The sequence below is a fragment of the Anser brachyrhynchus genome (genome assembly GCF_964034855.1).
Source record: "Anser brachyrhynchus genome assembly, chromosome: 3".
Lineage (NCBI taxonomy): Eukaryota > Metazoa > Chordata > Aves > Anseriformes > Anatidae > Anser > Anser brachyrhynchus.
The window spans coordinates 17981738-17997067 of NC_137696.1; the positions used below are offsets into that span (position 1 = coordinate 17981738).

Genomic DNA, 15330 nt, shown 5'->3' on the forward strand with positions numbered 1-15330 from the left:
ACATTTCTTCCAGAGCGAGGAGGTCAGGTAAACTCCAAACTACAGGCTGATCTCCAATGGTCACAGATTAGAGTAGGGGGGCTTTTACCCTCCAAACGCTTGAAGGAGCCAGTTCTGACTGCCGGGCCCTGGACTGACTGTGGTGATGTCCCGAGCACTCCGAGAGGGACTGGGGAAGGTCCCTCGTCACCTACGCACCTGCACAGCCTCTGTCTCCACCGTTTTCTTCAGAAGCTGTATATCCTCTGCAGTTGGGGTCTCCGTTTCCATACAGCAGACTGGAGGCAATGGCGGAGGTGCGTAATACATCGGATACTGCAGACAAGACAGACAGCTGGGGAGTGAGGACACCAGCCAACACCAAACCTGCTCCCCCCAGCCTCCTAACGCCACGGGGCTCTTCTCTTTGGTGCTGGCAAAGGTCACAGCAAGCGCACAGACAGGAAAGGAGCATTTTCACCCATCCGTTCCTACCTGTGGCACCTGCCTGGGCCGCAGGCACACCGTACATGTGGCGTTACACAGAGGTCAGTGCTGCAGGAGTCCGGGCTGGTAAAATACTGCCAGCATCCCCGAGATGTTAGGGCCTGAGAGGGACAGCCCACCGCTGCAGCTATGCGCACGGGCCTGAGATCACGTGCTAGAGCTGCTCTCATGAGCTGAGGAAGCAGGCCAAGACCCCACCAGCATATTCTTGTCTCATTTGTCCTAGGGCCCTGCTGTTACCCACCTGGGGGTTCAGCCGGGCCAGCTCCTCTATTTTCTGCCACATTTCTTCTCGTTCCTTCATCCTGAACCTTCCCCTGCAGAGAGAGAGAGAGCGCACAGGTGTGAACTCCTGGGGACAGCACAGCTTTCACCAACGGAAAGAAAAAAAAAAAAACAGGGACAGCAGAAGAGCACAGGTGAGAGAAAGAGCTGCTCAGCCCTTTAGAGAGCCCCTCTTTTACCTCGAGGTGAGATGTGACAAGAAGGGAGTGCTGCAGCTTGCCCCAGGCGCACTCCCCGCTCCCCTTGGAGCACAGGGTGGCAGCAGCAGGCTGCTCAGGTGCCTGCTCCTTGGCTGTGCGCTGCAGGAGCGGAGCCGAGAGCCCAGTTTCTGGAGGAAAGCAGTGACACCGGTTTGGAAACTCCTTGGTGCCCCACACGCAGAGGGGCAAATTGTTATTTCCAACAGATCTGGGGCTCAGCTGCCCACGTTTCCCTTTTCTCTCTGGCCATAACGTGCCACGCCAGAGACGACTGCCCACAGGCCAGGGCACGGCTCTTCAGCTTGGCACAGATTTTGGCACAGACCTCAAGTGAGCATTCAACTTGGCCGCCTCCAAATCCCAGGGCAGTGAACTTTCCCCCGGAGACAGAGGTGAGCATCCACTCCTCCCTGTTACTCTCTTCTACGTTTTAAACATCTGCACTAAAATCTCTGCTTTATTTCTGATTTTAACTTCTCCGGCTTTCGTCTCTGCTACTGGTTGTCTAGCACCCTGCCTGTCCGTGCCAAGGAAGTTCTTATATTTTGTGATTACTTCAAACTCTTGAAATATATCCAAGAAAGGAGGGTAAAAATGAGAATAAAGCTGCCAAGCATTCAAGCAGCAGGCTACTCCATCAGAGAACATGGGGGTCAGAAACCAAAAATGAAACTTATACCTCGTTTTCTGACAGAGCTCTGGAGGTCTCTGCAGAGAACTGTGGCCAGGAGTTTACACTCATCTTCCCCAAGTTCTCTTCTGTTGTCTCCTCCCCAGTTTCTCCAGCACCCTTTTTAATGTGTGGTAAACAGAAATACTTGTATTACTCTTGCCACTGGAAACGTAGACCAAGATGTCTGTCCACTAGGCACTCAGACTATTATGATCTTGGGATCACGGAGGTGTAATGGGACAACTCCCATGACTGGAGTGTTGCAGTGGAAGGATAAAGACTCTTTAGAAAGGACAGGGGTGGGATTTGCCCTTTTTGTGAGAGACCAGCTGAAGTGCAGAGCGCTTTGTGTGGCGATAAATGAAAAGCCAACTGAGAGATTGTGGGTTTGGATTAAAGAGAGAATGAGTAAAGGTGACATTATAGTGACGGTCTGCTACAGGCCGCCTGACTGACAAGAGTAAGTGGATGAGGCCCTCTACAGACAGCTAAGAGCAGTCTCAGGTTTGCAGGCCCTGGTCCTCGTGGGGAACTTCAACCACCTGGATATCTGTCGGAGGGACAGCACAGCAATCCAGGAGGTTCCTGGAGCGACACTGACAGTAGTTTCCTCCTCCAAGTGGCAGAGGAGCCAACAAGGAGAGGTTCCCTGCTGGACCTCATACTCACCAGCGATGAAGGGCTTGTTGGTAACGTGAAGGTCAAAGGCAGCCTTGGCTGCAGTGACCATGAGATGGTGGAGTTCAAGGTCCTGAGGGCAGGGAAGAAGGTGAAAAGCAAGCTCACAACCCTGGACTTCAGGAGAGCAGACTGGCCTCTTCAAAGGTCTGCTTGGAAGAGTCCCATGGGATAAGGCCCTGGAGGGAAGAGCGGCCCAAGAAAGCTGGTTAATATTCAAGGGTTACCTCCACGCTCAAAGGCAGTCCATCCCAACGAAGAGGAAGTCAGGCAAAAATGCCACGAGGCCGGCGTGAATGAACAAGAAGCTCCTGGTCAAACCCAAACACAAAGAAGGAAGTGTACAGAGAGTAGAAGTAAGAACGGGTGATCTGGGAGGAACACAGTGACACTGAGCATTCAAGAGTGAAGTCAGGAAGGCTGAAGCCCAAACGGAATTGAATCTGGTCAGGGATGTCAAGGTAACAAGAAGTGCTTCTGTAAGTACATCAATGACAAAAGAAGACTGAGGAAAACGTGGGCCCACCGCTGAATGAAGTGGGAGAGCTGGTTACGCAGGGCAGGGAAAAGGCTGAAGTTCTGAATGCCTTCCTTGCCTCAGTCTTTACCAGCGAGAGTGGCCCTCGGGAATCCCAGGTCCCAGAAACCAGGAGGAAGGCTGCAGCAAGGAAGGGAGCTGGCAGACGTGAGGCCACCTTTGATAATCCTTGATCAATCGTGGCAGCTTGGAAGAAGTGCTTGAAGATGAGTCAGCCTCACCTCGATCGCTGGGAAGGTGATGGAGCAGCTCGTTCTGGAAACCATTTCCAAGCACGTGAAGGACACGGAGAAGAAAATCACCAAGAGCAGTCAGCACGAACTCACTGAGGGGAAGTCATGTTTGGCCAACTTGGTAAGCCTCTACGATGAAGTGATTGGCCTGGTAGACAAGTGGATTGTCTACCTGGGCTGCAGCAAAGCCTCTGACACTCCCTTGTAAGATCCTCAGAGACAAGCTGTTGATGTATGGGCTGGATGGACAGATAGTGAGGTGGGTAAAAACTTGGCCAAATGGCTGGGCCCAGAGGGCGATGATCAGCGGCACAAAGCCTAGAGACCAGTAATAGTGGTGTACCCCACAGGTCAACACTGGGTCCAGTCCTGTTTAACATCTTCAGTAATGATCTACAGGAGGGGGCAGAGTGTACCCTCGGTGAGTTTGCAGACAACAAAACTGGGAGGAGCGACAGATACGCCAGAGGGGTGCACGAGCATCTAGAGGGACCCGGACAGGCTGGAGAATTGGGCAGACAAGACCCTCATGAAGTTCAACAGGGGGAAAGTGCAAGGTTGTGAACATGGGGAGGAACCCAAAAAGTTGGGGGCACCCAGATGGAGAGCAGCTGGGCAAAGAGAGACCTGGGGGTCCTGGCAGACACGGAGCTGAAGGTGAGCCAGCAGTGTGTCTTTGCAGCAAGAAGGCTACTGGTGTCCTGGGCTTCCTTCGGCAAAGCACTGCCAGTAGGCTGAGGGAGCCGATCCTTCCCCGCTGCTCACAGCACTGGTGAGGCCTCACCTGGAGTGCCGGGTTCATTTCTGGGCTCCCCAGGACAAGACAGACATGGACATACTGCAGTGGGTCCTGCAAATGGCCACGATGATGATAGGCACAGAGACTGAGAGCTGGAGAAGGTTCGGGGGGAATCTTACGAATGCATATAAATACCTGATGGGAAGGTGCAAAGAGGACAGAGCCAGGCTCTTTTCAGATGTGTGCAGTGCCAGGACAAGAGACAACGGGCACAAACTGGAACACAGGAGGTGCAATGTGAACATCAGGAAACGCTTCTTCATTGCAAGGGTGACCGAGCACTGGCACAGGTTCCCCGAAGAGGTTGTGGAGTCTTCCGCACTGCAGATACTCAGGAGCCATCTGGATATGATTTTGGACAAGTAGCTCTGGGTGTCCCTGCTTAAGCAAGGGGTTGGACCACATGGCCTCCAGAGGTCCCCTTCAATCTCAAGACTCTTCGTGATCCTACGATTCCGTGATTCGACAATGGTCATTGCTCCTCAAGGCAACGTCTACCTTGCCCAGATCGTGTCTCCTGCTGTGCTATAAGGCTATAATGAAACTCATTTTACTCGGCTGGACTGCATCACATTACCGGTCCACTACACAGGACGCTGAGGGCATGAGTGCCCAGTCATCTAGCTCCATGCCTCTCCGGCACAGGTTCTTTCCTTTCAGATCACCAAAGCAGGGCTGAACAGCACTGCAGAAGAGCTCCATTCCTCATTCTTTGACATCCAGCAGCGAGCCGCTGTTAATCTGTAAAGCGCTCAGCTGACACCGTAAAAGTCCAGCTTCCAAAGAGAACACCCAGACTAAGTGCCATGCTCCTAAAAGTCTAAAAGCTTTACACCAGTGATCCCTTTTCAGCAAAGCAAATATTTCCAAAGAATGCAACAGTTTCATCTTTATTTTGATGCCCCATTGAGTGGCTCAAACTGTATTATGGCTGTCCAACATCCCTCTGTAGGGGAAGCTTCTCCCAGCTTCATCACTCAGACTGGCTTTACCTCCTGCACTAGGACACCTTTCATTGCAGTCTACCTCAGTGTCACTCGTTGACATGAGTCTTTGGAGAATCCTATCTCGCAAAGCAGCAATGCCTCGCAGGCTAGCGCTGCATCTATGGGAGAAGAACCCCCACAGCCCTGCTTTTTAGGTGATGTGCTCCTCATTTGGAAAAGAAGAGCTACACTGGGAGATACCTTCTCTTTCCTGCTGCTGTGGCCAACACAGGAGATAATGTAGCTGCTAACACATGAGGTGTCAGGGAGGCCCCTGGGCACGCTGACAGCACATTTTCTGAAAGTCAGCATCCAAAGCCCTTGCATCCCTGACAGATGGGCAGAGATTATTCCCCCCTCACAGATGAGTTAAGGCCCAGCAGTCTCCACTCAGGTGGTCAGCACATTCAGGATAAGACACTATCTATCTGCCCAAACCTCCCCGCTGTTTTCCAAAGGGTTCTGATAATTCAAACAGCCTCAAAGTGTCCGGGCACATTAGTAAGGCTCAGAAGGCACAGTCAGATCACCTGCGCTGAACAGCCTCCCCATACGCCCCGGGGACATGGGCTGTCTCTCCGTGCCCTGCCTTGCTCCAGGGGCTGCAGCTGCACAGCAAGGAGTGCAGCGGTGACAGGCCTGCGTTGGCATGTCACTCATAAGCACAGTAACTAATTAGAAACATGACTAAGCCTTTTCTGAACAGACCTCTTATCAGCTGGTTGCAGCCTAATTGCGTGCCTACAAGATCTTTCCTTTTCACCGTTTCACATCCACTGGCTTTGTTCACGTGTGCAGTCTTTGTCTCGCGCTATTTTCTAGTTCATAGCACAGGGTCTCTAGGGGGCTCCTTGGGAAACATTTCATATGCCTCCTCCTTTTTCTGTCTACACAAAAGAAACCTCAGCTTTTCAGACTCGCCAGCCTCACTGAATAAGGCAGAGGTCCTGTGAAAAAAACAACAAGGGTGTGATGCAGTTAAATATCGATCCCGCATTACAGCAATCCAGCCAACTTCCCACAGGCAGCCTTAGGAACGTTGCTTTACTCCTGAAACAATAAACGTCAACGAACTCAAAAGGTTTTTTATTAGGGAAAAAAAGTCCTACTTCATTTAGGTTTCTGCGTTTGAAAAGAAAACAGCAATTAACTGCAACACCACATGATTGCGCGTCAGCAGGCCGTGGCCTGCAGTGACCTCTGCCAGTGAGACAGCAGAAGGGAGCTGTGGAAGCAGCACGACTTCTCCACCAGAAGGGAGATGGTGGGACCTGCTGTTCACTGGAACAGGCTGCAGCCCCCTGCTGACAGAAGAGCAGGTAGGGAAGTGCAGGAATGGCACTCCAAACTCCAGGACTGACTCTTCAGCTACAAAACTCTCTCCTTCCACAGGGGAGACACCACTAAATATCATTTTCTCCTGCCAGAGAAACAAGCTTTTCCTAACCCCCTTCATTCCAGCAATGACTTATTCCATTACAGTCCAGAACACGTAGCCAAAGTGCTAAGTGCATATGGATTTGCTTGTTTCTTGGAAGTCTTAAAGATATGAAGGAAAAAGATGACATTTTTACAATAGACTTAAGCAAATAACTTAGGAATATTGCTCTAATAAGCCCATTTTTTTTAATCCACCTTCTCAAGTCCATGCTCTTTATCCCCCATCATTGCCCTATGTCCTGTCCACTCCCAGGTCCCTTACCCAACTCCTCACCGAGATCTTCCTCTAACCTGCTTCCTTTACCAATCCCTTTCCTACTATCCCTTGACATTAAGGATAACAGCCCCCCCCATCCCTTGCTTCTTCACTCTGTCTCAGCCCAAAACCTCGACCACTTTGCCCAGACAAGCTGCTTCTCCCGAAGCCTGCTGTCTTACCTCATTTCCTGCCACAGATTTCCCTTCCTAGATGTTTCCCAGCCTGTCCCCACAGACCTTCCAAAACTTTTCCTCCTAACTCTAGCAGCCCTTCAGAAGGGGACCTTTCCACACTGCTCAAACCAAAAAGAGCTGGTAACGATGTGCTAGTAATAGTGCAGCTGAGCCTTCTTGCTTTTTGCACAGAAAGGGCTCTTTAGCTGGGTCCCCGTGGTAGGGGAATCCCACTTAGCTGAGAAATTGTACCATGCTTGCTGCCAGTAAACTTGTCTCAGATTCAGCTGCTAAAAAGCTTTTTCCATCCCCCTCTGCCCAAGCTTTCAATCAACATTTTACCAAATTTGGTTATGTAGGACAGTAAAAGGTACAAAACAAAATATCTTCTGAGCCCTAGTAGTCAGAGGGGCGCCAGAGGGAAAAAAAAATAACAAGAGCAGAAACCAGTACAGCTCTATCCATCCATTTCTTGGACAGTTCTGAGGTAGTTCATTGGCCTTTTCTAGAACAATCCTACATCAGCCACACTTGAATGTGGGGCACTGATATAAATTTGAACAGGTAGAAAAAGCTCCTGAGGGAAACACCAAGTAGACCTCATAGTAAATAGTGCCGTGACTGTGACTTAAAACGTATGTTTGGACCTTGATATGGACTTCACAGATGCCCTACAATGGGAAAATAAAAAATCTTGTTTGCTGACAATTTAGATGCAACAAAACCTTAATTTCTCCATATGCAGGTTACCCATCCCCAAACTCTGATTCGCATCTCAACTTTGCTATTAAATGCCCCTACACTAAATAGCTGCACATGTCTAAGAGCTCCTCACTGCCTCCCCCTTTGGCAGCCCTGGCTTACCAGGAATGAAAAGCACTTTTTATTTCACTAAGCCAGCAGAAAACTGACCCAAGAAAGAAAAAGTTTCCTTCTAGCTTCCTGAACTGATTCAACTCACCAAGGTAAGTCCTACAAGCATCAAAACCAACACAAGAAAGCAGGAAGAGTGTTGTTTTTTTTTTTCTCCCCTCTTTACTGCATCATGACACAGCTACTGCATCACACTTGCTAAGATTTTATCCCCGCCATTTATTCTTTGAAGTTCTAGGTATTATTCCATCTTTATTACTGAAAAATTGAAAGTGTCCTGCAGTTGGCATAAAACATCTTCTGCACCGCAGCAAAGTTCTTTAGAAAAGACTTTCTAAAGCAGCAGGATTCCACTGGCATTCACTAACACACATAAAAACTGCTACATATTTCCAAGCCTCTCTGAAAAGCTGAGTAGCCTCTACATTGCAACTTACTTCCTCATAACCCAGCAAACTCTGTCACTCTTTTCCAAGCTACCTGCTTCAGCAGAACTGAAAAGAATTTTTAACTCATCACGCATTTAACTCTTCTCATCTCTACACGTGATTATTGCTGAGGAGTCCTCTACTTTTTGACCAAATGATTTGTACCACCTTTGCATCTCCCCCCTGCGTACTGGCGTCTGTCACCTCTTACTGCACCCAAAGAGACTCCAGGATGAGCTCAAGTCACAGGGCAAGAACCTCTTACTCACTTCTGCTTCTCTGCTTTGTATTGCTGCGTGCAGTCATCAAAAAGCTTTTGATTCATCTCCATGAACAGCTTCAGTGCATTGTAGATCAGCCCATGGATTGTCCTGCAAAGAAATCAGGAAAGGAGAACAAGTCATGGTGGTACCCGCCAGGTCCTCAGCCCTGAGTTAGCCCCAGCAGCACAGACAAGAGCCAACAGTTGCAGCAACTCGTTGTACGCTACAGAAACGTTACAAAAGATTTTCACGCAGTCCCGGCTCTTCGTGTGGGAAAACCCTCTCCACAAACACAGCACCTGAGACCATCACATGGAGAAAGAGATGGAGGAGAAAGACAGAAAAAGACCGCTGGGATAGCCCTGCTCTGACTGCGCTCCTCGTGAGTGCAAAAATAGCCATTAATTCCTTAATTCCTAAAGTCAGAAACTGGAGAAAAAGGACACTAAGGACCTGCTCAGGACTGTTCTGAAGAGGGCTTTACCTAATCTAGCTCTAGTGCCTCCCACAAGTCACCTCGTCATACGCAACATGACGTTTTTGGGCTGCCCAGTGTTTACTCATGGGTTTTGTCACCGAGCTGCCCAAAAGACAGCCGTTCAGCATCCCTCAAGAGATGGAAACAAGCACAAGGAGTACCCCAGAAGAACAGCTGCCTTCATGTCAGCAACCTATGTACAGGTTACGCTGTGCCTGAGCTCTCTGGGACTAGGACTCTCGTAGGGAATAAAAACAAGCATGGAAGCTGTTTCTGAAACGCCTGATGCGGGGGAAATGAGAGATTCAGTAGATCTGAGCCCTGTGCCTCTCCAGCTCTACACGTAGAATAAGGAAGAGAGCCACAGCCTTCCTGGGCTTGTTATACAGGCTGACAAAACGCTGGCAGTAGAGGAGCTATGGGAAGGAAGAGGAGAATCTGAGGTACTCAGCCTGTGCTGAGACAACGTGACTTGTGCTAAAACAGAGAGAAAAGGAGAAATACGAGGAAAACACCTTCAGGACCTCATCTGCCATAGCACTGGGAAGGAGCCAAGAAGGAAAGGCAGAAACAGCAGAATCACGAATGTTGACTGGTGAAAGAAGGAAACAACTGGTAAAGGGTTTCAGAGAAGAACATGAAGTCCTTTTCTGAACTCTGATCAGGAGGGGCAACGACACTAAGCGAGAGTGTGCCTGTGTGCACGTCTGCACGCACACCTGCAAATGTGCACAAGCATCTGTGTGAGCACGTGTGCCTGTCTGCACATGCATGTGTCTGCCTTCTGGTGCACACGTGCACGCCTCTGTCTGTGCATGTTCGTGTCTGCATGTGTACGCGGAATGGCATCAGATGGAACAGACAGCAAGGCAGCTCTGTTTGGAGAGGTAACGCATTGACCCTAGTCTTTAGGGCACCCTTGACCGGTAGCTCAAGTTTGTGCTTCCTGCTGTAATGAAGAGAAGGAAGCAATCAAACAGCAGACCAGTAGGGAGCTGTTTGCAAACAAGTTCCGCATCACAACCCTGTCTTTGCTACCACAGTATATGCTTAACTCCTGGTTTCGCTCAGCCTCCCCAGAATTAATTACTTTGCTTTTTCCGCCCTCTGGAATTAGACTTTTTTTTTTTTAATCTCACTGTCTTTTTTGCTGGAAGACTTTAGGATCTCAGCTGTGGACTGAGTATTTCTAGCTAATTCATTAAAAGGAAGTGAGCTCTACAACTTGAGTTAAATGGAAAAGGAATCAGCTGAAGAAGCAGTTGGAAGAAAGGCCAGCAGGAAGTTGACGGGAGAACCACAACACAGACCAGTACCGAGAAAGCAGACGCGGGAGGCGATCTGACAGAGGGCATCTGCCTGCTTAGTTCTGCTTTCTCCATTCTTCCTGCACTCAAACGCAGTCAGGCACTGCATTACCCAATGTCTCTGGTCACAGAAAGCATACGGGTGCTCATCAGTTAGCAGGCAGCCAGAAATCGGCTGGAAAACCTACAGCACACCTCCAAGAGACCCGCAGCATTAGCGATATGCAGGTACCAATCCGTGGGCAGACTTGACAGCCGCGAGGCCGATCACTGCAAGATGCCTGACCCCACAGGCCACTGTGGTCTGCTGTGACACTTTCCCGTGCTGAAACTTGGAACGCCCCCTCTGGCTCAGCACCTGGTGTCACCGAGTGCCATGCATCATTGCACTGTAGCAGCATGCCCCAAGATCGCTAGTAGGTCAAGCAATCCTGCATGCACAGCAAGTGCCAGGGCATGCGGAAAGACCTACTTGTTCCAGTGACTCTTGGAGTTCTTGTAGAGCGCTGGAAACATGATCGGGAGAATTTTGGCTGCGTTATCGCTGATCAGGCTCATGATATATTCGTTGTTCCAATAGTACAGCGCTCGCTCTGCCACCTGCAGTGGGAGAGAAACCCATCCTTGGAGAGGCTCCTTCCAGTTACACCTGTGGTGCACGTGGAAACTGTGCAGTGCTGTGACCAGAGCTTGCCACCGCTCAGCTGAGGAGCAAATGCTTCCCCACAGCACAGGCAGCAGGGCTGACCTTGGCCACCTTCTACATGGCCATTTATTCCCTCTGCCTAGAGTTATCACCCTTAGCTTTTGCCAGACACTTCTCACTTTCCTGGGGAAAAACCTCATGACTAAGCAAGCCTAACATCATCCTGATGGCTCCATCACCCTTTACACAACACTTGAGCACAGCAATGTCATCCTCTCCAGGTCCTAGCACAGGTTAATTCCAAGCCTCCATTTCCTCAGACTGCACTCCCTAAGGCTCCATTTCTACCATTCCTCCCTGGCCTTCTCCACAACACAGTCTCTCTGGATTTTCAAGCATGATTCAGATACCAGGCCCACAATTCATTCCCAGATCTAAAAGGGTGAAAATACGGAAAATCTTGGGGCAGCCACCGTGCTCTGTCAATTCAAACAAGTCTAGCAAGTTTCTATATAGCGATAGATTCAATCACAATTCTTCATATTTAACCACAAATCTCAGCAATGCAGTCCCCAGGCTGGGGGGTAAATTTCTGCGTTTAGTGCTAGCTTGAGGATGACAAACACCTAGGAAGAGAGGCATCCAGTCTGTTTGATATTTCAGCTGACAGAGAACTCGCTACATCCCCTTAACTTATCATTTTACCTGAGTAAAGAAAGTGAAACTCATCTCATGTCACTTACCTAGCTTTGGCTTCTACCTATTAGATCTTGTTAGGCCTTTGTCTGCTAGATTAACACACAATCCACTTGGAGAAAACTCTCCCACCATGGTGTGCAGACCTACCAAGAAGTCAATTCCTATTTGTGTTCTCAGGCAAGCTACAGACACCAAAACTGCTTAGTCTTACTGTATGGAACACCTCCGAGGTTTATTCCCCTAGACTGTGAGGCGTTTGCACCTTGTCCAGGTTCTTCAGTCTTACTTTGCAAAGAGCTGACAGCAGAAGAGGCCTGCTATGACGTACAGGATGCCTCTCCTCCATCCTTTGCCCTTTTCCTTTCAAGCTCCCTCCTTCCTTACTGCTGCAACTTCCATGCACAAAGCTCCTGTTGGTCCTTTGGTTCCCATCCACCACACGTGTAATCCACAGCCAGCTGGCTTCCACCAAGCTCCCCAAGCCCTTCCCAGAGTCAATCCTTTTCAGGGAACAGTGATCTTCTACGCACACACAACCTAGGCTGACCTCATTTTTGTACCTCACACCTGCCTTTGTACCTCACTGTATAAGAAGAGGGACTGAAGCTGAAGCCAGCCTGCCTCACCGAGCAGTCGCACCCACCCTGGGGAGGGCTCTGCCACCATCCAACACCCCACCCAGAGCCGGGTGAGTCACGTGTTTCATCAGCAAGCCGTGCATCTTCCTCCTGCACACTATGGCAAACTAAAACACTTGGCGAAGAAGAGCTGTTAGGAGCTACTAGCAGCTCCTACCACCCTGGAGATTTTCAGCCCTAAGACTATCGCCCACTGAGATCGCTTTAGCCTGGTACTGCAGTTAGCTTCCCTTCAGTGGGAAGACTCCAGCACTTCCAGGACACCATCGGCTACACCAGAATAATACAAAGTACCTTCTCCGAAGCTACTTTCATTCCACAGCTTCTTTTTTGTTGGCCTCACCCGAGTCCTGCGGTCAGCTTGGTCCTGCTGTGACAGGGTGACACTGGATGGCTCTCCCCTGTACTGCACCTGCTAGCCAGCTCCAGGCTGCTGCAATAATACATGGTGCTGAACAGCACAGTGCAGCAGGAGGGGGTCCGCTAGTCAGCTTAGTTTTCACTTTGGACGAGATGGCTCTGTGGCTGGGGCGAGGATTCTCACCCCCTCCCAGCACGCGGCACCCCGGTACTCACCCTGGTGACACCTACGTCACCACTAACCCAGAGACGAGCTCAAGAGCTGTGGCGCTACCCTCGCGTGCCAAGTGGGTTACAAGTCAGCGCCCTACCCACTCCCCGAGCCGGGACCCACCTGGAAGTGTGGGCTGGAGACACACTTGGCCAACTGCCTGAACAAGGGCTCCATAACTTTCACAAACTCAGACGGCTCAATCACGTCCAGGATCTCTTCCAGCTCGTTTAAAAACATCACCTCCTTGGGACTGTGCGTTTTCGGCCAGAACTTCAGCAAGCCCACAATCACCTGAGCGGGGAGGGTACGGACACAGCGTCAGAAGTTAACATCAGATGCGAAATGAGATTTTAAAGGTCTGGTCACAACAGCAGAGGAGAGGAAATAACAGAAATAACAAGACTTTCCCAGAGAGCCAAGGAGGGTTACCAGGGAAGAAGGCAAAGTACAAACTCTGCCAAGTTGCACGCATTGCCCAGGGCATTGCCCAGGATGCTAAAATTACGTACTACTCTTTCCCCAAGCACAGTTTAACAATGAAGGCTCAAGACAGAGCGGGCTGGGGCTGCCAGATGGTGCAGAGAAACAAGGGAGGATCAACTCGTAGAGTCAGAAATGCTGCGGAGAGGGCGATTAAGGAATCATTATCCAATACGTTGCAGAGCTTGAACGCTAGGAAGCACCCAATAAATAATGCAATGGTCAGGTTCAGGAAGTACCATTACACACAAAGGTAACTGGATTACAGAGCTCATTCGTGGAAGACTTTGTGGAGTCCAATCATGCTCCAGAAGGGAATAGGTAAGTTCACGGAGGCTAAACCTAATGATGATGATTAAATATGACAATGCAGATGTAACTTCTGGGGGAGGAAACTGTTGCTTACAAGACAGTGGAAGGAAATACTAGGAGAAGAGCTATATTCCACTTGATTTATTTATTAATTCTGCTTCCTCCCCTACCCATCTGCTTCTAGGCACTGTCAAAGACAGGATCCAAGATCCTGCAGACCTTCACTCTGGGGGAGCCATTGGTGTGGCATTTACAGAAACGCTGACTCCGTGCTCTAACTCTACAGCCACTAGATTCAGACGACTGTTGGTAAGAGCTACTCTTTCAAACCGTGTACTTCAGCAACCCGATTCTGAGCATCTGAGAGGAATTTCAGTGGGCAAAGCAACAGCAAGGTTTGAGCATTCCGTTTCCACCACCTCAAGGCTCAAGAAGCCAGCAGCTGGATATCCTCGCTGTTTTCCATTACTCAGGTCTGCCACGCAGGCTTGAGTTAGCTCCAGTGACTCAGACAAATTTCTCCTACAGCTAAGGTGGTACGAGGTGTGTCGAGTCTGCGTGCACTCCTCCTGAGCACATCTGATGCCTTGCTCACCTGGCAGTCAGTCAGGCTGCTGTAATGCAGGAGCTCCCATGCCAAGCCTTGCTGAGCAAGCTTCTGGGAGGCACACTCTAAGCGAGTGTGGGCCTAGGAAGATCTGGCCTCCTTCCAGCACTGGTGGCAACGTCTCCTGGTGCAGCCAGAGCCTCGCTGGTGCACAACCCCTCTAATTTTCCAAAACTTCAATAACCCCCGGTAATACCAGTAGTCTATTCAAAACCTTCACAAGCAGGATGCTTCATCGACAGGGCTGTGATACTGCCTTGGTCTGTCTGGTCAGGACCCAACGCAGCAGCCCGCTGAAGGTAAGGAAATCGGGTCGTTCCACTGCTTTCCACAAACACCCAACCAGACCTGGGCATCTAGTCCAGGGACCACCAACTCAGGAAGCAGCGATGAGCTATGGAGCTCTACTACTTGTGTAAGCTGCAGAACGGATCCTGGAAATATTGACAGACTTTCTATTTCTCTTTTATCCCTCACTCTACAGCGAGAGCTTTGGCAGGAGGCTGCTGGGCTGGATTTCAGCCACAGGAAGTACTCAGCACGATCAGGAAGCCACTTTACACAATTTGTTTGAGAGGAGGCTTTCGGGAACACAGGAAATGGAGGTCCTACATTTAAGAGAAAAGCGAGGAGGTCTGCTTCAGCACTGCTGGTGTCAGAGCTGCAGAGCCAGAAAGCTGACAACAGCTGACCAGCTTCCACCGAGTACCATCAGGCTCACCACAAACACACACTTTTCAGCCAAAGAACAGAACGACCTCAACTAGTGCTACTCATTAAAATGCTCACACTTTCTGGTGCTCCCTGCTACAGTGGCACAAGCACGCGTTCTTTGGCCATCTGCTGTTTTGAGGTTGTGAAGCTCAGCTCTCTCGAAGACATTTCCTGGCCTCCAGTAGGTGGAGAAACATTTGTCTCCTGCTTGCACCCGCTGCCAAGCCAGCATATAGCCTGGCTAACGCTGCAGGCCCGTGTAGCCAGTAACTGGAAGATGGGAGGGCTCCACATTTTAGAACTTGATGTTTCAACAGCACTCCGTCCAGGAGGCATATGTCTCTACACTGAGACTTAACACCGTGGAGTTAGCATACGGATGCTAGAGCAGGAAGAATATTTTCATCAAGAAACAGTGGCTTGCCTAGGTAGATCTTTGGGTCCCAGGTTCACGACCTCATCCTCATGGTTCCTTGGCCAGCTCTGGCAGTCTGGAGTGAACTTGTACTATTTCAAGGCCCCTGTGGTCTCATGCTGGTTCCATTAGACTTAAGACAGAAA

The 15330-nt window shown here is 49.9% G+C and overlaps 1 protein-coding gene across 5 annotated transcripts in view; it reads right to left on the reverse strand.

Moving 5' to 3' along the window:
• Positions 1-15330, reverse strand: part of PPP2R5D (protein phosphatase 2 regulatory subunit B'delta) — a 31990-nt gene that overhangs the window by 3260 nt on the left and 13400 nt on the right. For 4 of the 5 annotated variants that reach the window (XM_080584648.1, XM_080584649.1, XM_080584650.1 and 1 more), the window contains 5 exons: positions 12777-12947; positions 10572-10699; positions 8321-8422; positions 731-803; positions 199-315 (listed from right to left, as the gene is read on the reverse strand). In XM_080584648.1, coding sequence (XP_080440774.1) covers positions 199-315; positions 731-803; positions 8321-8422; positions 10572-10699; positions 12777-12947 — 591 coding nt within the window. The other variant, XM_080584652.1, reaches the window with a different exon arrangement.